The sequence below is a fragment of the Gymnoscopelus microlampas genome (genome assembly GCF_963454915.1).
Source record: "Gymnoscopelus microlampas genome assembly, chromosome: 7".
Classification (NCBI taxonomy): domain Eukaryota; kingdom Metazoa; phylum Chordata; class Actinopteri; order Myctophiformes; family Myctophidae; genus Gymnoscopelus; species Gymnoscopelus microlampas.
In genome coordinates, this window is record NC_139944.1 from 40,607,835 (window position 1) to 40,629,773 (window position 21,939).

General features: G+C 44.7%; 2 protein-coding genes across 3 annotated transcripts in view; one reads left to right on the plus strand and one right to left on the minus strand.

Annotated features, from left to right (window-relative positions):
- Nucleotides 1-21,939, minus strand: part of ndrg3a (ndrg family member 3a) — a 47,851-nt gene that overhangs the window by 16,627 nt on the left and 9,285 nt on the right. For both annotated transcript variants that reach the window (XM_084061364.1, XM_084061363.1), the window contains exons 2-3: nt 6,208-6,292; nt 4,212-4,244 (exon numbers count right to left, since the gene is read on the minus strand). In XM_084061364.1, the coding sequence (XP_083917490.1) occupies nt 4,212-4,244; nt 6,208-6,264 (90 nt within the window). In that variant the 5' untranslated portion in view covers nt 6,265-6,292. The remainder of the gene's footprint in view (nt 1-4,211; nt 4,245-6,207; nt 6,293-21,939) is intronic.
- Nucleotides 9,253-13,842, plus strand: LOC311048220 (ATP-binding cassette sub-family C member 10-like; the record flags this gene model as incomplete). Its single annotated transcript, XM_084061339.1, has 1 exon — nt 9,253-13,842. One exon carries the CDS (start codon nt 9,253-9,255, stop codon nt 13,840-13,842), a length of 4,590 nt encoding a protein of 1,529 aa, XP_083917465.1.

Sequence of the window (21,939 nt, forward strand, 5' to 3'; positions counted from 1 at the left end):
TCATCACAAGAACAAACAAAAACACCAAAAGGAATCGTTGTGCTCCATTTACTCCTCTTGCACTCCACAGTGATCTACATCCACCCTGAGCAGTTCTACTTTTAAAAGCGGTTCTATTTTTAAAAGCGCACCGTCTGCCATTTCCTTTTCTATAAAGTTACCCAACCTTGAGTGTGCACTCTATAAAGACATACACGGTCTTGTGAGTGGATGGATTCCTCTAACTCACTCACCCCCCCAACCAATGAAGGAAGGACGCCTTAGGGGATGTTGAGACTGCACCATTGTACCACACCCTATTCGCCTTTTCCACTGCTTCCTCTGCTCCACGATTCAGGTACGGACGGGGGCATGGACTGACATGGCAGCTGCAATGCTTGTGGAATTCCTCTAGTGGGAGCTCTGGTAGTTCTGGAACAACCACAGAAAGGGGGAACGCAGCAGCATAGATACTTTAGCCAGCGGCTGCAGCAGCAGCACTGGAATATGAAGCCCTGATGATATGTGAACTGTGCATAGATGAGACAACTGTATGGTATTGTGAGTCTTGCACTGTCCTTTCTGCAGCGTACGTACACGAGAGACCTCTTGTCGTACAGTATGTACTGTGATACTGTATAGGTAGAGCAAAGCAGGGCATGGCAAAGCTCTGTTTCAAAGTAATTATTGTGTATTGGCTGAGCTTGCCAAAAAAGTGATCGAATTCTCATTCTTTTCAACTGGTGTCGGCTGGAACTGAATCCCACTAGAGCATTGACCTGTGTCTTAGTTTTAGAAGCTTTATGTTCAACTGGATGACTGACTACTTCCGACACTTAGGACTGGCTGTTGAGCTGTGCCGTGTGTGTGCCATGCACATGCATTTGATGTCTATACATAAATTATGTTGAATTAACAATTTATAAATACATTCATTATATATACACACATGACAGGACAGACTTTTCTCTTTGCTGTGGGTCACGGACAGTAGGAAATCCCTACACACTGTACATTCCTACCTAATATACACACACACACACACACACACACACACACACACACACACACACACACACACACACTATATAGTACATACACAGTAGGTACTAGGTAGTGTGTAGTGAGTACACAGTGAAAGAATAAGCCTATGCCTATTTTAGTAACAAAGGAAGAGGGGGCAGTGCAGACAGGAGCACATATGCCATGAAACACATGCACAAAGCCTGCTGTTCGGCACTGGGCGCTCTTCCTCTCCTCTCCTCTCATACCTGCAGTAGCTATTTTTAGCCCAAATGGGATGCTGGGAGCCGGCGTGACTGCAGAAAGTAAGGGGGGTGGGGATGGATGGGGTTTTAACCCCTCTAAGGCAAGTGAGTGATGAAAAGCAGCCTTTGGCTACATCTCTTAGTATGGAAGCTCATCACTTAGATAAAATCAAATTATCCCTCACATTGCCGTCCTTCCCATTGTTGAGCAACATGGCGCTAGTGTGGAATAAAAAAAAGTAGGGCAGATCGATATATTTTTTCTGGAACACCATTTCCTACGTCCTTCCTGGTAAAGATTTTGGCATGCTTTCTGTGCTGAGCCTGCTGACATCCAATCCATTGCCAAAAATAATTTCCCCTTAAAACATATCTCACCATGGAAAAGAGTGAAGGTTGTACACAAGAATTGGCTAATCGCATTTTCCGTTACATGTGCCTGTCTGTATCTTGTACTATATGTGGTTCTACATTATGCTATTCTTTTCCCTTGCAAGTTAGGATAATAGTACAGTGTGTAAAGATGAACTACCGTCTGTGACGCACTGCAAAAAGAGTCCCGTTCTCGTATCCAATTAGCGTGTCACAGCAACATGCAGCTTTGCAAAGAGGGAACTAGAGAATAATGGAAACAAAACTGTCAGATGATTATCTAGGTACACTTCCTGACACTAATCTAATATGAGGCTTACTTTGATCACACACACACACACACACACACACACACACACACACACACACACACACACACACACACACACACACACACACACACACACACACACACACACACACACACACACACACACACACTATGAGTTGCAAACATGTGAATGGTGACCAGTGATCACTCAGCACATACTGTACAATATTGATCATCTAGCTGTGCCACCAGACATTGGGACAAACCTGTTCCACAGTTTCTTGGGTTGTTCAGTAAGACCCGCGGTACAGTCAGGCATGGTTCCAAGCCCTCATGTGTGTACATGGCAGTAAACATTCCCCTGGGAAGCTTATTTCAGTAAGCAGGATTAGTATTCAAACTAGTGATACAGAATTTTAAGTATCTTGATGCACTTGAACATTTGGCGTGTTCAATTTACAAGGATAACACCTTGCCAAGCCATAACAACTGATAATCTTTACTTAAGCGTTTCCCAGTTTATAGAGCAAATCCTGCTCCTTGAATTACAGCCACAGAGCCAGCGGACCAGTGCAAGAAGAAGGGCTTTAATTGGCTGTTGATCAGCAGCACTGCTTAATGAGCCATGACTGCGATTTGACTGGGAGAATACAGAGTAAACAAAACACTACCTGACGGTTGTTAGCGCAGTCAGGCCTCAACTTCAGCCATCACAGTGCAGGGCACAGCCTCCAGTCTCATTTTCTTATCTCCTTCATTCTATCCCTCTCTTCCACTTTTTGTACTCTCCCTCACTACAATTTATTCTAAGAGATTCACATAACATAACATTTCTAATTACTACCATATTGTAGTGTAGCCCTGCTGGCTGTTCCTAAGACCAATGTGGAATTCATTTAAGGGTGTGTAGTAGAGCCATGATCATCACATGTCATATCATATGATGAATCCCACCTGTTCGTAAAACAAATGCACGTTCATGTGTCAATCAGTTGCCTTGTTCCACAGCACACCCGGTTTAATGCGTTCCTCTTCTTATTGCACTTGAACACATGCATTCTGACATTCAGTTGGTGCAGTGGTAAAGTAGCTGCGACCACCGCAGAGTCTGTGGGTTCGAATCCACCACGGTGCATCCGGCTTTGTCGAGTGTCTCTCTACACACGAACACAATTGGCCCGTGGAAAGCCGGGCAGGGAGGGTGATATTTGTCAATGTATGTACAGTACCCCAACAGGCTGGGGCGGCACCTGTCAGCAGGGAGTATTGGGTAGGAGGAGTAGGACGGAGGCGGTACGTCCTCCCGGTGGGGGCTCCTCACTGGCAGGTGAGACAGTAGGATACAACTGCAGTGACAACACAGGAATGTATGTGGGGAGGAATTAATTGGCATAAGGACTACTTTGGGGAGAAAAAGTGATAAAAAGCAAATAAATAAATAATGATAATAACGCATTCTAAGTGACGTCACGCATGTTTTCTGGCACACACAAATGTCTCAGAGCAGTGAGTATGGGCGTATCTAATGTACAAATTCACCTAAGAAGAATGATGAATCAGACTACGCTTGTGGAAATGCTCGCACAAGCATTTTAAGATAAAATATGAAATATGCATAAGCATGTTTCATGAGTCGTGACTGAGGCCCATTGATGTCTCTAAATAGTAACGCTCAGTTTGGCGTCGTACTCTAAATAGTAACACTCAGTTTGGCGTCATACTTAAGTCACGCACAAAACACAAGATCAACTGAATGTGTTGGCACTAATATTCTGGTTTGTGATGAATCTATAGTCATTAGTCACTGTAAGCAATGACCTTAGGCAATAAGGTATTCTTAGAGAGACAGGAACAAAATACAAGGGCCACGATGTGATCTTGGTCCTTGTTGAGTTAAAATGGACATGAGTTCAAGTTGAAAAAAACAGTTGTGTCTGTCTGCTTGTGACACACACACACACACACACACACACACACACACGATATGCTCTCCCTTATCAACAGGCTCAAGGCCCGGCCTGATGGAATGAATAATAGCAGGCTTGGGGCCATTACCAGGGGTGATCCAGCAGAATAAAAACCAAACCAACACACACACGAATACTTCCATTACCTCAGCAAAACAGTACATTCTTAATATATCGTCTTAAGCACAAATTCCCAGTGGAATTGCACACATGCACGCACGTTGCACGCACGACCTGTGAGTGAGGAACTACCTTAAACATCTAGGACAAGAAACTAGCCCGGTTCAGAATGGGGCCATGTAGCAATAGCTCCAGCCCTCCAACAACACACAGCTACTTATAACCAACACTCACCTGGCAATCAAAGTCTTGGAAGTTGCGTGAATTCTGCAAGAGAGAAAAACAGGGGAATCAAGAAACGTCACATCATAGTGTCAAACTAGCAAATGAGGTGGACTGTGCGTGAGGCCTGGCTCTCAACTGTGACACAATGGAAAAGTTGCAACACTCCTAGTTTGATTCCGGCTGGAACTCAGCGTTACATGTCTGTCTAAATAAAATAAAAACTCAAAACTGTCTAAATACCACCCCCCCTACCCACATCCCCTGACAAAAAAAGCAATAAACAGAAAGCAGCTGTGTGCCTGTGTCCCCCCTTTTCCCCCTCCATGGCCCATATATCTTTTTATACAGTGACCTCAATTGACTGTTGAGTTTTTGGTTGAAATGGCTGATTATACATGTAATACTGAAATTAATTTCAGGAGTCATTGAACGACTAAGCATCATCTTAAAACTACAATTAGAAAATGGTGGTTTCTGTGTGTTTGTGGCACATCTCCCAAAACACCAGGAAGTTTAATTGTCTACTTAGACGACATGTTTTGCACTTTTTGTGCCAATAGCTTGGCAACTAATGCATACCACACTGCTTGCTTGTGCCATAATTTCCAAATACAAGGACCCGGTTCAAAGTGGGCTCAGTGGGGCCAAAGAGGGCCGAAAAGGGTGGTCTGAGGCAGGCCAAACAGGGCCAAACAAAATGTGTAATGCTGCTTGCTACTGATTGGCCATGGTCATGACATTTCGGGAAACTAAAGTGAGGACTGTATTTGCTCTCCCCCAGGACTTCAGAACATTGTTTTTATTTGTATAAATATTTTGCACTGGATTAGCTGTGATTTAGACTGGGTTTGCTGTGATTTGTTTACATTTGTTGTTAATAAACGGTTTTATTAACAATATCCATTTGGTTCCATTTTTACACAGACCTGTAAGGGTCCATTTGGTTCTTACCGATAGCTGGAGTACTGATTTGCTTTGGTGTGCAGGACAACTGGCCAGTGGCCACTTGTTTACATTATATTGTTAGGCAAGAAGCAATGATCTCCACCTATGTACCGGTACTTAAATTACAAAGGAGTGTCAATGACCGTAGTCTGCTACACGTACCTGTGGATTTGATAGGAGGGGTACTATTGTGCTATGGAAACGGGAGATATTTTGGGTGCTGGGCTGTGCAAGGCTATGTGAGGCCATAAGGTGCGGTGTGTGGTGCTGGGCTGCTATGTGGAAACGCAGCATAAGGTGCTAGGCACCAAACATCTTTTATCTAAACTTTTCAATTATTTCTCGGATCATGGAGGAACTCAATTTCCATTCTGGCAGACACTGCTCTACCTCTCTTATTGTCTCAGCTGTCCTCGTTCCCGTCTGTCCTCATGTCTCTACTTGTGATGTCTTTTTAATGAGCTGGCCACTAGGTGGAGTGAGAGGTCAGCTCTGGCATCATTCATTGAAATGGGTTTTATGGCACTTTGCCCTGATCACCACTCAGGAGTCTTTTGACAGAACCGGTCAATCAACCTGGTGAAATGTACTCCATTCATTGTGTCCCCCTTTCCCCCCACCACACAACAGTGATGCAATCCCCCCTGAAGCTCTGAGAACTTGCTGTCAGTGACAACTGAATGGGAGGTTGAGAGAACAGATTGTGACGTTCCCAGATAATAAGCCTATATTTAAAAAAATGCCAGCCTTTTCTTTGATCTCTCCTTAATTCATTCTCCATGTCAATCCATCACTCGATCACTCTTCTGCCCCCCTAGCCTTAGTCAGACTAAAGCCTCCTGATTTTTCCTCCCTTTCTGTTCATTAACTCGCCTCTTTTCTCATTTCGACAGTAATACAGATATTATGAATTATTCACTTTGATGAACGGAGCTGAGTGCATATTCAATTTTAATTGTGTGCTCTACAAATACAACTGTTAATTACTGTGTGCAGCAGCCTGCACACGTGTTTGCATTTCTGCCAGCTCAGCAGGAGGCCACAGTCCCCAAACCCTCACCTTGTTGGTCAGCAGGGGCTTGATTTCGGTTAACTGTACATCCTGCAGCTCTTCCATCGTCCTGTCTGGTCAAATGTAGACTGCTCTGTGAACGGAGAGAAAAATACAACCGTTTAAGCTTAGCATCATCCACTATGTAGGAATACTGCACAAACAACACCATTGCTTATTAGTTGGTATGTCGTGGAATGCCCCGACACCATCCATTAAAACATAAAACAGGAGACCATAAGGGGAGGTAAATGCAAATTCCTATAGAAAGGAGGTGTAATTCTCTGCCGCCGTTTTCCTTTTTCGCCTTTGCAAATATAGTGTTTTGTATTTGTTGACAACATGTATTATTGTGTTATTTTTTATGCCATGTTGATGAATTGAATACATAGGACCACAATGGAAAGTCCCCAGGACCTTTTGTGTTATCCTTTTAGCCTTAATGTCTGACTACCTCGTGCCGTTTACATTTCTGACGAATAAAGTATTCAATCAATCAATGTTAATATGGAAAGTTATGAACACCGGCTAGCAAAAGAGTACAGCATCTATATTTTCCAATGTGTGACACACAAACGCAAGCTTTGCGCACACACCTGAAAGACATACATATATAAAAGACCTGAGAGAATATATACATGCCAGATATTTTGGGCAAAATGTGGGTGATTGATTGACTTGGTATGGGGCTGACAGAGGCGCTGCCATCTCTCTGCTCCTCTTCTACTTCCTGATCTGACAGACTGTCATGTCACATGTTGGTTGGCTGGCTGCTCGATACTTGGTGATGCGTGAAATGTTTGGGGTGGGGACTCAGGAGGATGGATGGTTGAAGGACATCCGCGCCATCAGTTCTTACAGGGAAAGGTCACCCTAGGTGTTTTATGCATGTGCATGCATATAGACAACCAAGCACACATGTGCGCATGTGTGCATAGACAACCTACACACTATCACACACACACACACACACACACACACACACACACACACACACACACACACACACAGTCCACCTGATTTGCTTTCCCCTTGAAATCAGCAATTTGTCCCTCCAAATAATTACAAATGACAACAAAAGTCTTTAACAGCGCCTTCCTCCTTGCTCTTGTTCCCCCAGTGGCCTGGTCTCTCAAGCCAGACAACTTCTTCACAATCTTTGAATGCTACAGACTCCTGAAAGCCGCAAACAGAAGTCAATATCGGTTCATCATTTCAGTTACGAAAATATATTTTAAAATATCTTTCAAATATATTACTGAATGTCCATCTCTGCTCTGCAGTTTGATTTACAGTAGGACACATTTACACAACTGCAAAGATTAAACAGAAGTAGTGGGAAAGCCGAAATCCGTTTCTTCAGATTTTCAGTGCTTCCATTAGTACCATTACACAGACTATGGCATAAGCGTTTGAAAATTGTGTGAGCCAACAGTCCGTCTGGAGACACTACCAGTGGCCTGGTCAGCCTCCATAAGGTGAGGACAGGAAGGGGTTTTGGGTTACCTGGCTAGTGTTACACATATGGTAGATAGAGCCTCAACTCCCCTCAACTCCCTTGTCTTTCTAGGTCAATGCATACAGCAGAGGGAGGAGAACACAAAGGTTAGGGGTTATAAATTGCGTCATGATCCAATGAATCCAGGGAAAAAATATGACGACCTACGGTTCAAGTCAAGAGTTATAAGACAAAACGTGAAGTGGGCTGTTGCAGCGGAGATAAAAAAAAAAAAGCGAGTCTTGTTTTGCCAGTTTTCCTCTATTTTTGAGATCACCACACCTGCAGTCAACCGTTACCAAAGGACAAAGAAGGGCGCAACAGTTTTCCCTGTTCTTCATTACTAATAATTAAATGCTAAAACATTTGAGCGGTTAGCAAAAATGTTACAGACAGACTATATCCTGGAACTGGATACCAATCCTAGCAAAACGGCATACTGTTAGCAAAATGGCATACCATTAAAAATATAAATCAGATTTTGGAACAGTACCACTCCCAGCAAAAGGCATAGACTGTTTGTTTTTTTATCGGTATAAACCGTTTTGTTAAGTGGCATACCACTTTTGGAGGTAGCTGTCTCTCCCAGAGAGAGAAAGCTGCATCAATGGTGTAATAATATTATTGGCCGTCATATGGCCATCAGCACACCCAGAAACACTGTCGTTGTTCATACGGGTGTGTAGTAAGTTAATAAAAGTGCTGAAGGTTTAATTACAGAACAATCTCATCAAGAACACACTGCTGTGGATTGTTTAGAAGCACTCAGCTTTCTACAATGACATAACGACTGATCAGCATACAGGGACTTTTATACAAGTGGTCCCTTCTCTTGCATTGTTTTAAATCTTAGGGGGCTATCTGTAGCCACGGTTACAGTCTCAGGTCTGTACTAGATAATACATCTCTATATATCTACTGTGTGTATGTAATATGTACACACACATACACATATTAACACACACACACACACACACACACACACACACACACACACACACACACACACACACACACACACGTCGCTGATTTAAAGCCAGGTCATATTTAAATGCAAAACAATGGTCAAGTCACACACACACCAATAGTTAACAACCATATGCTGTTTGTGTGGAAGTTTTTCAGTGTGAGCAGAAAACAGTTTGATTGAGCAGTTGAATTGCCTGGCAACCACCTTTAAAACAAGGAAATAATAAGCACCCAGTTTCATCTCTTGGTTTATACTATAATATATAGGGTGTTGTGTGTCAAAAAGATTAGATCTACAAGCTAAAATGCGTTGGGATACGACACCAGTGTTATCTTGTAGATCTATCTAGTCAGTGTTGCCTACTGTAGCAATGACATCATCAAATGACATCATCAGATAGCATAATCAAATCTGTAACCTCTGGGTGGGTCTAAAGCGACAGACATACCTCCATGGCACAACAAATACCAAATTATTATTAATTTACATATTGAAACAAACAAAAGGAGGTTCTTTGATATTTACCACATTATTCCAAACTAAACATTTTGATTTGTTCCCAGAATGAATTGAGTATAGGGGAGACATGGGTGATTTTGGCCCAGCAGAGTTGATCTCTGGCATCTGTCATACAGATGTCTGGAACCCCTTCCCGGTTTTGGAGAATGGAAGCATAAGCCCTTGTTTTAACCAGCTCATCCTGGGAACCCTGCCTCATGCTGGCATGGCAATCGTCAGTGTCTACTACCTTTGCATAACAAGGTACAGACTTCCTCAGAGGTCTACTCCATGTAGCTGGATGCTTAGAGTGGCATCGGCCCTGCTAGTGACACTGTTCTTCATGGGTGATGTAGTAGTGACAGCCCTTCTCAACCAAGATGACATGTACCTATATATCTTGGCTGATGGCTGTGCCATCTTGGCCTGGCTGGTACATTTTGGCACCATGATATTCCTCCGGAGGTCCATTCTCAGGGGAACCAGAGGCCCTCTGACTTTACTACTGTTGGTTCTTCTCACTGTTCCTAACCTTATGATCACCCTGATGGCTTATTACCATAGTGAGGCAGATCTAAGAAAAGAACCCCTCAAAATAACACAATTAATACTTGCCTCAGGTCGGACATTCCCTCTCACAGTTTACATCCTGGTATATATGTTTCCCAGCATTGGTGACAGAAGGGCGACCATGTATATCAACACCGTGGATGGCACTGACCTCATTCCAGAGAGTTCTCATCTGGATACAGGTGAGATGGTCGCCGAGGATGGTAGCGGCTGTGTCTCTGGGCTTCTGTACTTGTGGCTGAATCCTCTCCTTCAGCGAGGGCAGTGCGGGGAGTTGAACAGAACAAGCGACATCTATCACCTCCCTCAGAAACTGCGCACTGACGTCATCCAGCAACACTTCTACCACTGCTGGGAGGCCAGCCAGCAGGATGCAGCAGCCCGGTGCATAAGGCAGGATCAATGGCTCAGCCCAGTTGAGCTGAACAGCGAGGTAGTTTTGATGAGGGTACTGCACAAAGCCTTCGGGCTGAGGTACTACATATTAGGCCTTCTGAAGCTTTTAAGCAATATGCTGGGCTTTGCAGGTCCCCTGCTCCTCAGCAACCTGGTTAGTTTTATAGAGGATGAGGGAGCCCCTGTCAGCCAAGGCGTCTGGTGTGCCCTGGGACTCTTTGCCAGCACCCTCCTTTCGGCCGTCCTCCAAAACATTTACACCTTTCAAGTGTCCAAGGTGGCATTGTCTGCGCGCGCTGCACTTGTGTCGACCATCTATAGGAAAGCCCTGCGAGTCAGCAGCAGTGGGTTGGCACGTTTCACCCTGGGCGAGCTGGTCAACTTCATAAGCACCGACACAGACAATGTGGTCAGCTTCTTCAACAGCTTCCATGAGCTGTGGAGTTTGCCCTTCCAGTTTTCCATAGCCCTCTATCTCCTGTACCTGCAGATGGGCATGGCTTTCCTAGGAGGGCTCTGCGTGGCCTTGCTGCTTATACCACTCAACAAGATCCTTGCCTCCCGTATCCTTGACAACAACAAACAAAGGCTCAGGTACAAGGACAGTCGCATTAAGCTGATGGCAGAGGTCCTTTTTGGAATACGCATCATAAAATTACACAACTGGGAAACTCATTTTACTCAAAAGATTGCAGACTGTCGCAAACAAGAGCTGTCCCATCTCAAAGCCATCAAGTACCTGGATGCCGTGTATGTCTACACCTGGGCTGCCCTGCCTGTAGTTATGTCCATCCTCACCATTATCACATATGTGCTGCTGGGACACCAAATGACCGCAGCTAAGGTATTCACCACCCTGGCTCTGGTGGGCATGTTGATCCTGCCACTCAACAATTTTCCCTGGGTCATTAACGGCATCCTGGAGGCCAAGGTGTCCCTGGAACGGATCCAACGGTTCCTCAAGCTGTCCAACCAGGACCTCTGTGCATACTACAGTCTTGTGTGTCCCAAAGACCCTCAGATATCTGTCCTGTTGAGTCAGGGCTCTTTCTCTTGGCAGGATTCTGATGGCACAGATCATAACACAGAGCAACATATAGAAATGGAGACTTGTGTCACTAAAGGGAGTCTGCTGCTATGCATCATGAATCTCAACATCACCAAGGGCTCCCTTGTGGTTGTGGTGGGAAAGGTTGGCTGTGGGAAGAGCTCATTACTGGCAGCCATCACTGGGGAACTCAACAGGCTTGGTGGTATGGTGTATGTTGAGGAAAGAGAGGCTGGCTTTGGCCTGGCCTCTCAGGAGCCCTGGATCCAACATGCAACAGTACAGGACAACATCCTGTTTGGAAGAAAATACAACCCCACCTTTTATCAGACTGTGATCGAGGCCTGTGCACTCACAGATGACCTCAACATTCTTCCAAAGGGGGACAAGACAGAAGTAGGTGAAAACGGTGTGACTCTGAGTGGAGGACAGAAGGCTCGCTTGGCCTTGGCCAGAGCCGTTTATATGGAGAAAGACATTTACCTTCTTGATGATCCCTTGGCAGCAGTTGACAATGATGTTGCCCATCACCTTATGCAGAAATGCATCATGGGAATCCTCAGGAACAAGACCAGAATCCTTTGCACACACCGCATAGAGTTTGCAGACAAAGCTGACATGGTGGTCCTTATGGATAATGGGACCATCATTAAAACAGGCACGCCAGCAGAGGTCCTGCCAATGGTGGGGGCAGTGCCTACAAAGCACAGGAATGACAGCAATGCTAAAGAAAAAGACAGTAACGAGCAGGTGGAGGACCTGGGTGTGTCCAATGAGCTGCTAGCAGAGGATGAATCTGACCTATCAGGGGAGGAGCAGAAGCAGGTGGGCGGGTTGGCGTGGAAGGTTTACCAGACCTACTGGGTGGCTGTGGGCAGAGTGCTGTCTCTTTCCATCCTGATGTCTCTGCTTCTCATGCAAGCCTCAAAGAACGTGTCCGACTGGTGGCTGTCTAATTGGATATCTGAGTTGAAGAACAACGGTTCCTCTTGGATTAATGGTTCCTCTACAGTGGCCTACAACTCACCACACCTGCTGCTGTTCTCACCTGGAGGGCTACTAGTGTCTCCATTGCCCACTATGAAAAGCTCAGCCACAATGAGCTCAGAGATATTCTATCTGATAGTGTACAGCTCCATCGCCATTGCCAACACTGTGTTCACTGCCGTCCGTGCTTTCCTCTTCGCTTACGGAGCCATATGTGCCACGACGGTAATTCATAACAGACTTCTGGACAAGGTCCTTAAGGCCACCATGACGTTCTTTGACACCAACCCGCTGGGGCGGGTCCTCAACCGCTTTTCCTCAGACCTGTACACTATTGATGACAGCCTGCCGTTTGTGCTCAACATCCTGCTAGCCAACATATTTGGCCTGGTGGGAATGCTGGTTGTGATGACTTACAGCCTTCCCTGGATCCTGGTTGCTCTGCTCCCCCTGGGTCTGCTTTACCATCGTACGCAGAACTTCTACAGACAGACCTCCCGGGAGCTGAAGCGTCTCTACAGCCTCACACTCTCACCCATCTACGCACACTTCTCTGAGACACTGAGCGGGTTAGGCATTATCCGGGCCGGTCGAAGCTCAGCCAGGTTTGAACAGGAGAACTTAAGGCGTCTAGAGCAGAACCAACGCTGCCTGTTCCTTAGCAACGCTGCCATGCAGTGGCTTGACATTCGCATGCAGATGATTGGAGTCGCTGTGGTGACCGGCATCTCCATGATTGCAGTCATCCAGCACAACTCCATCGACCCAGGACTGGTGGGTCTGTCTCTGTCCTATGCCTTGTCAATCACAGGCCTGCTGTCTGGCCTCGTCTCCAGTTCCACACAGACTGAGATGCAGCTGGTCAGTGTAGAACGCATTGATGAGTACTGCAGCAGCCTGCCCACTGAGCCACAGCACCAGAACCCACAAGTGCCGCCATCATGGCCTCAGAAAGGCAGGCTGGAGTTCTGTGGAGTCGTGTTGGCCTACAGAGAGGCTTTGCCCAATGCCCTGGACGGTTTAAGCCTGGTGGTGCATCCCGGAGAGAAGGTCGGAATTGTAGGCCGTACAGGGTCTGGTAAATCCACACTGTTCTTGGCATTGTTCCGGATGGTGGAGCTGAACCAGGGACAGATCCTCCTGGATCACCTGGACATCAGCACTGTGGGCCTGGCTCAACTCAGGTCCAAGTTGGCAATTATCCCTCAGGACCCCTTTCTGTTCAGCGGTAGCGTGAGGGAGAACTTGGACCCCAGAGGACGGTACACGGACCAGAACCTACTGGAAGCTTTGGACCAATGTCACCTCAGACATATGGTCGACAGGATGGGTGGTCTGGATGCTGAGGTAGGAGAGAAGGGGAAGACATTCTCTCTGGGTCAGAGACAGCTGTTGTGTCTTGCCAGGGCTCTGCTGACCCAGGCCAATGTTCTATGTATTGATGAAGCCACAGCCAGTGTGGATCACAAGACTGATAAACTACTGCAGCAGACAATCAGACAAAGGTTTCAGAACAAGACTGTTCTCACAATTGCTCACAGAATCAACACCATCATGGACTCTGACAGGGTGCTGGTGATGCATGCTGGGAAGGTGGTGGAATTTGACACACCCTCCGCTCTGTACCAGATAGACAACTCAGTCTTTCACAGGCTAGTAGATGGAAGAGGAGAGTGACACCGTGAGTTTCTCAGTGAAGACGGCAGCACTTTTGACCCAATCCACATTTACACAGTTGAAGTGGCTGTAAAAGGGTAACAACATGTAATAATGACATACTCTCAATTTAATATGTTAACCAACCAGCCAAATTTGAATGATTAAAATAATTGGCAACATTATGTTTTAAAAATTGTGAAAATACATGCAGTTTTCGCTCTACCTTGGTGTCTGCTAAGGCTTGCTATATTTCCATATTTCACATGCAATTTGGCACACAGAAAATGTGGAGTTGTTTATAGTTGTTTGAATATGGGAATGCGTTAGGGGATTATGTTATGGGACTTTATGTGTAGTGTTGCGTCATGGTGTTAATATGGTGATTTGTGTTTGTTTTCACTAGCCCCTCTGCCTTTTCTTTTACGTCGTGTCGTTTTATGTGGCTGTGCCATGCATTATTCTTCGTCACACAACGCAGTATAAAACGGAACTGAAGGAGCTCGAAGGGCAGTCATTGAAAAGCTGGCTGCCGCTATGTAACTCTCGTTCTGTCTATTATTTGAAATCATCACTTGAAGCTGCACTGTATGTTCAGCAATTAGCATATTACAGTAGGAGTAGGACACGGCTTGCCTATTTCGCTGTTAAATGCATACAGTATAGGGCAAACACTACAGTTCCTACTTTGTCCATGTCATATTTTTTTAAGATTGTAGATTATATACAGGCTATTTACACTATTTTCGCACAACACTGTTGTGCGAAGAAGTAATGCTGAATGGGGAAATCGATTGCTTCTTGATTATTCAAAAACAGTAATTGATAATCAATAATCGATAATTGGAGCCCTAATTTAATGTTATTTACATTTCTTTCAGCCAGTTTATATTAAAGTTGGCTAATGGGAGGGAGGGCGGGTGGACCTCTGACTCAGCCATAAACAAACCATGGCTACATCACTATAACATAAATAAACCACGGCCACGTCACTCAGACAACATAATTGAGCTTCTCTTCTTCCCAGCTAAATCCAGCCCCACGCAGGATCTAACTTTTTCCATAGACAACCAAAGTCACCAGGGCGGTTCAAGGCACACATCACAGTGGTCACTTGATCCTGTAGGTTTACACGCTATAACATTCGAAGGATCAGACCCTTCCTCACCCAGGAGTCAGCCCAGCTCCTTATCCAGACATCAGTCATATCAAAACTTTACTATTGTAACTCTCTCCTTACTGGCCTCCCGTCATGTGCACTTAAGCCTCTCCAAATGATCCAGAAGGTCGGAGCACGCTTGGTCTTCAACCAGCCAACATTTTCACATGTCTCCTCCCTTCTCCGCTCCCTCCATTGGCTCCCAGTTACTGCCCGCACAGAGTCAAAACACTGATGTTGGCCTACAAAGCAACCAAAGGTATGGCACGGTTGGCACCCCCATATCTTCAAGCCCTGATCCAACCCTACAACCCCTCCCGCTCTCTCAGATCAGCTAATAGAGGGAAGCTGTCAGAACCTTCGCTAAAACATCCGGGACATCGCTCCACATGTCCCAGACTCTTTCATCTTCTGGCTCCCAAACTATGGAATGAAATCTCCATTGCAATATGGAAATAAAAGGGACAAGGACTGACAGATACAGAGATCTCCTTATATGGGCATATCAGCATGCCCATATATTGGCATATAGCGGCCAGAATCTCTAGTTATGAACAATCAAACATACAATTATTTACTTTTCTATTAAAGAAAGGTTACAAAAATGTTTTGTTTTTTGGCCATCAATTATAGCTTTTAGAAAGAAAATCTGAATTGGAACAATCGGTGAAGAATATTCCAATCTTATCTTCTCCGATTATAAAAAAAAAATCAATGTCACTTTTTTAGACTGACCAACCAAAATTAAGGAAGAGGCAAGACTAAGTCGTAAACTGCCGTCCAACTTCCCTGCCCTCTATGCCAGTACACACTGATGCACGTGCACTGGAAGAAAGACTGCACATTCATTTTTTTGTATATCCAAAGCATTCGCCTTCACGAAAATAAAACAACACTTTCTGTGGACACAGCTCCTTAGACGCCAACCAACAACGGGAGGTTCCTGTGATGATGACGCATTCCAGGTCGGAGTCAGCAGGAAGAATCCTGCAACCCTTCCCGTTTGCAACTCCCTGAAGTGAACGCGTGGTGGACAGGCCACAGCTGCCTGCTGACGCGACACGCAAAAAAAAGCAAGGAAAAAAAAGCAGAGGGGTCAGAGGTCACAGTATCGGGAAAGCAGATGGGACATGAACAAACAACAATCCACAAATTACATAAAACAATCAGTGGGGGGTGGGGCCCACGAAATCCCGCCAACAAATCCAGCTCAAGGGGAGGGGAGGGGGCACAGGGTAGTGACTAAATAATGTTTAGACAAGTAAACTAGGGAAAAAAAGAAAAACAAATACTCTGCATGCTTGAGCAGATTGAGCATATTGGCCGGATCAATCTCAACAACTTCCTCAGGCTGTCACAGAAAGTGGGACGGAGGCAAAGGCCAACTATAATCGTAGCCTGCTAAACGGCTAATTGAGGTGTTACCCCAACTGACAGACTGATGGCTCAACCCCACTGACCTCTTTACTACAGGCTTACCTAAGACCACCTACATGAAAGAGTAGCGAAAAACAATTTCAAGCCCTGAATGAGATTTAAACATGCAAATGTGTCCGTTTGAAATGTTTAAGTTTAGATTGATCCCTTTCATTAATGTGCACAATCATGGTTGGAAACAACACAGTACTCTTTTAATAACTATGAAAAAAGAATGCAATTCCTGGCTAGGATGACATAAATTCACATTTTCAGAGTCTGTGATCAACAATAAATCACTTAAGATCCATGTTGGCTGAAATTATGGTCTTTAAGTAAATGGTGTAATATTAGCTCAGTCTAATGAGCGTTTACCTCAACAACAATCACCCAAGGCTTGTTGCTTTAGTTTCAACCTGAAACACAAACACGGTTCACAAGGCTCAAGACCCCCCTATCCTACCCCATTTAACCTTGTATCAAATAACCAGTTAGAACACCAGGCCCCATGATTCTACACTACACTACCATCACCATCCACCTCTGTTTCCAACACAGTCACTTTAACCATGCTACTGTACAACATGCACTGCCGTTGCCATAGCGACAAAGCCCGTTGCCAATGTTTATTCTAAGCTAGTCTAGCCCCGAGGGACAAACGTGAGGCAGGGAGACGAGAACAGATAGAAATGAGAAGAAGAGGCAGGCATTCAGTGGTGTTAAAAACGTATGCTTTCAAAATATGATGCAGATTCTGTCTAGATTTGGCAATGAAGCTGCGATTGCTGTGGGGAAATCAGGAAAGAAATTTGTTTCTGTGCCAGATGACAGGAGATAAAAGTATTTGTCGTCTGTGTGATTTGCGGGGTTTGTCCCATATTCATCCCATACCATTAGCATGGATGGAGATTAGGGGCAGATGGTGGGGGTTGGGAAGCTGGACTACAACAGCTAACAGTGTGGAATGAGCACCTCTATTCTGGGTCGCAAAGATGGCAGGCTTGGCTGGTAGGGTGGATTGTTGTTAAAAGTGTCTTATTTGAGGCACACTGATAGATAATGATACAGTAATGCATCAACCACATACATGCATACCCAGTTAACATACCCAGTTTGAGGTTAGAGAGCGGGACACAATGTCACACAATGTCTCCAGCAATCAATTATCAGTCTGTCTAAGATAAATAGGAAAAATGGCCGTGTTCATATGCCATCATAATCAGTTTTACATCGCTCTGGTACTTGTAGACAAACACACTGACACACAATCATGTCATTTCAATTAAATTTCCCTACACAGCATGTAGCTGCCAGCGGAGCCTCAACTCCAAAATGCTAAATAGCACACTGCTTGCCACCACAATAGAGTGGCAATGGATGAGAGGCTATGATGGAATTAACAACACCGTGTGACATGCGACCAGGGTCAGCCTTCACAACAGCCTCCTGTCTGTGTTGCTGCTGTAGCAACTTAAACCTTCACTGTGTGGTGTTGAGCTAGAATAGAACACAACCCGCCGACTTCCGTAAGAAGTTCATTTGCGTTGTTTCTCTATGTGGAAAATGCGCAGGTTGCTCAGCTGTTCTCAATAAGCCTCGTTAACCCACATGTCGCGGGGCATTTGTGTTGAAAATACTGTGTATCCACAGCGTGATTAAAATGTAGGCATAGGCTAAAAAATTTAAATCACATAAAAGGATTTCAATGTTTTAGCTACACTTGATGGTTGGTGGAGACGCAAAACTTTGTGACAGGGGTTACTAGTGAAATGCAGTGTTTCAAATATACATGAGTTCTTACGGAGTATGTTAATGGATACTCATATGTGGGTTACTAGCACTACATAATAAGCTTAACTTTAGGTCTTACATTGTCTGTTTCAGATTGCATTTTGTTAATCTGCTCCAATTTTCAGAAAGAGACAGAGAGACATTGAGACGGAGAGACAGTGAGAGAGAGGGGGACAGAAAATGTAGTAGCCTACAGTTTTAATACTGATTTTAAAGATCAGTAGAATTAGGTGGGTTAGGTACAGCACATGTCTCCTACTACTCCGTGTAAGGTACACATGAGGGACAAAGATGCAAGGTTCATAATAATATGAAAAAGATCATTTTACATGTCATGGAAACAGAGATAGATAGCAAGTAGGAACTAAAGAACAAGGCAGAAAAAACGCTATGGGGAAAGGGAAGAATAAGAGAGACGTAACAGAGATATGGACAATAGGAAATAATAAAGACGTTTGCGACTTTGCGCCAGTATTTACTCACAGGTCTGGTGTTCTTTACAGAGCGGGATTCCCTTCAGATGATTTACAGTAAGCCTGATTTATACTACGTCATACAAGCTCACAACGCATCGCCATAGAGCAGTGCGTAGCAAGGTGCGTGACACCACTGTGGCAAAGTTTAAATAAAGATTGCCAGCAGAGAGGCAATGGGGACTGGGGAGGCGGGCACGTTGCCTGTAAAGAGAGGCAGGCACTCTGAAGAGAGGGAGAGAGAGAGAGAGAACAGAGAGCAACACACTCAAAGCCTTTAATAAAATCAATATGTCTGCAATATTGCGGCCATTTTTGGTATTGTGGTATTGGAAATGATATCTAATATATATATCTATATTTCTCTAGGTATTGTAGTGAAGTTAGAAATTCCAGTATCGTGAGTGTGTATGGAAGAAAACACGAAATCTAGTCGGGTGGAAATGGGCAGGGCCTATATGGGGAGTTGTATCATGATCCAAGGAATCCAGATACAATCCTTTTGACTGTACAACCTATGGTTCAAGAGTCATGGGCCAAAACATAGCTTGTTTTAGCACCACCATGAGGCCGATTCAAAGAATATGTGGTGGACGTTCTTCCTTAGCCTACTGGGAGTATGCGTTCAAAGTGTCATGTCAATCGGTCCAGTGGTGCTGCTCACAGACAGACCTGGAAAACCTTGAGCGAACCACATTTGTTGGGTCAATGTGTCTCAACATATGTGACAATATCTTTCTTCGGCGATAACTGAAGAGCTCATTGGCTGTTGCCTTTCACGGACATGACAGCCCTCCCCTAACGGCAAGAAAATCTAATAGTTTTGATGTTATCACAACAGTGTTAGCACTTAGCAGCTGTTAACACCACTCACGGTCATGGTTGTGCGCTATGACATGCCTATAATGCTTTGAGATATTCATAGGATAGGTAAATGAAGGCCAAGACTTAAAATCCTAGGGAAGGGGTGTACATGGCATGCTGTATAACTGGCAAAGACATCTTCCAATGCCTAACATGGACAAACTTTCCCAGCAGCAATGAGACAGATCGGCCCAAGCATGCTTGCTCACAGAAGTTATAGACCACGGGTCCCACGCAGACGCACAGCATATGCTGAACTAAAGGGAGTCGTGTAGCAGGTCCCATAGCAGCAGGTCCCACATGATCAACGAGGACTGGAGGATATATCCACCTCCCCCCACCCACCACAACCTTTGTTCTCTCTGTGTGTGTCTATCCATCTCGCCTCGGGCCATCATGATGTCTGGGAAGGCTCCATGATTGAGGACACGGACTCAGATCACAGCCTTGAGCTTGACCTCCACTCCACCACACCCCTTTTTAATCGCCATCAATAAGTCTCCATTTCTCCATGGCAACAGTGACTTTAAGCATCCTGCTCATCATCACCATGGTGACTTCAGCGTCAGACAATGATGACCAGGGAAAGGCCCTTGGTGAAATGTCACTGTCGTGACCTCATTTTGACCTGGCTGCATATCTCTGACTCAGCTATCAACAGTAGGCTAAGGATGAGTACCTTTCACATTTGAACCGATAGGGTACCTGGGGTACCTGGAATACGATATGGTACCAAAAACAGTACCTTTTTCTGTACTTTATTTTTGTACCTTATTTGGTATTTGACACACCATAGTTATTACGGCAAGTTTTTAGTTCTCCTTTTCTTTAGACTGGAGCAGGCAGAACTACAGACATCTGTAGCAGAACGAGACAACTTTTCATTTTTTGATACGATACTGAAAAAGGTAAGAAATTAGCAGATCATTTCTATCTCGCTCGCTGTCTTTTCTATCACTCAGATGTGTTCAAGAGTACCGGAATTTGGTAAAGTTAACTGGCATTCGGTAGTACTAACATTATTCGGTCGGTAGTCGGTACTGGTTAAATCCAAAGTACGGTACATCTCTCTCTCTCTCTCTCTCTTGCGAGTAATTTGATAGTTTCATAGTCTCTCACTTATTTCCTCTTGTCCAAAATCTCTGTTCCGTCTCTATTATTCTTCCCCTTCCACATAGTGTGTTTCTGAGTTAAATTAAGACTTTCTCTTGATCAAAGTAAAAAGCAATCTGCCCCAGATTGGAAGCGTTGCGTCATATGCCGGTCTGCTCCGGGCCCAAATTCTTTTAATTAAAGTTCAAAGCAAAGCTCATCTGGGGCCTGAATCTTATCACTCAGCCAGGCATCAAAAACACAAACAGAAATAGGTCAGGCAAATTGCATCTTCAGAGGTGAACCAACATACTGACCATGTAATGGCTGAGGAAACAAAACAAAATAGAAAAGTGCACTGCTCAGAGCACAGATCCCCCATTTGTGGTGGCGGCTCTTCAATGGCCTACTGGGAGTGTGTGTGCAAAGTTTCATGCCAATCGAACACTGCGTTCATGATTTGTGCCATTTTGTGCAAAACGGGCCCCTCCTGCAAACTTTGAAAAGCAATCATAGCCAATCGGAATGGAATCTGAAACATCTGACAGATACGTCTTGATCACACTACAGAGATAATGTGTGCCAACTTGCGTGAGGTTTGGACAAAGTCTGTAGGAGTAGTAGCAAAATATTTGTTTTGCAAAACGTCTGCATCATGGTGGCGCTATAACAGGCCGATTTGAAAATAATTGGGGTTCTTCCTTGGCCTACTGGAAGTGTGTGTGCAAAGTTTCATGTGTAAAGTTTCACGCCGATAGGTCCAGCTGTGCCCAAGATTAGCTGCTCACAGATGGACGGACAGACAGACTCAAATGAGCGAAAACATAATCCCTCGCCTTCGGCCATTCCGGCCTGGCAGGGATAAAAATCTTTATACCCATTGTATACAGTTATGGCTCTACTATTACCAGTAGTCTTCAAGTCCACTCCACCCAAAGCTACTACTAGCTATTACTAGAAATGTCTCTCTTTCCAAGCCAAGACACTATTTACAGTGCCCAGTCTGCAGAGGCAGTAATCTGCGTCTGAGTAAAACTCAACGAGTTCTTAGTTCCAGATTATTGCTCTAACCCGGGCCATTTGGTAAGAGAATTAGAGGAGGCAAATCTCTTGGCTTGGCATTTTCACTTCCTCCCCCTTCAGGGCACAACCACTGGCCAGGAAAGACCTCATGTTGTAATTTATTCAGACAGATGGATACAAACAAAACTGGCATAAACCATAAAAAGGAATGTACTTTATCAAGTTATTTATCAGAACCCAGTCAACCACTGACCTGATATAGAATGGATCCTGCATTGATGCACTCAGCACATGAGCAAG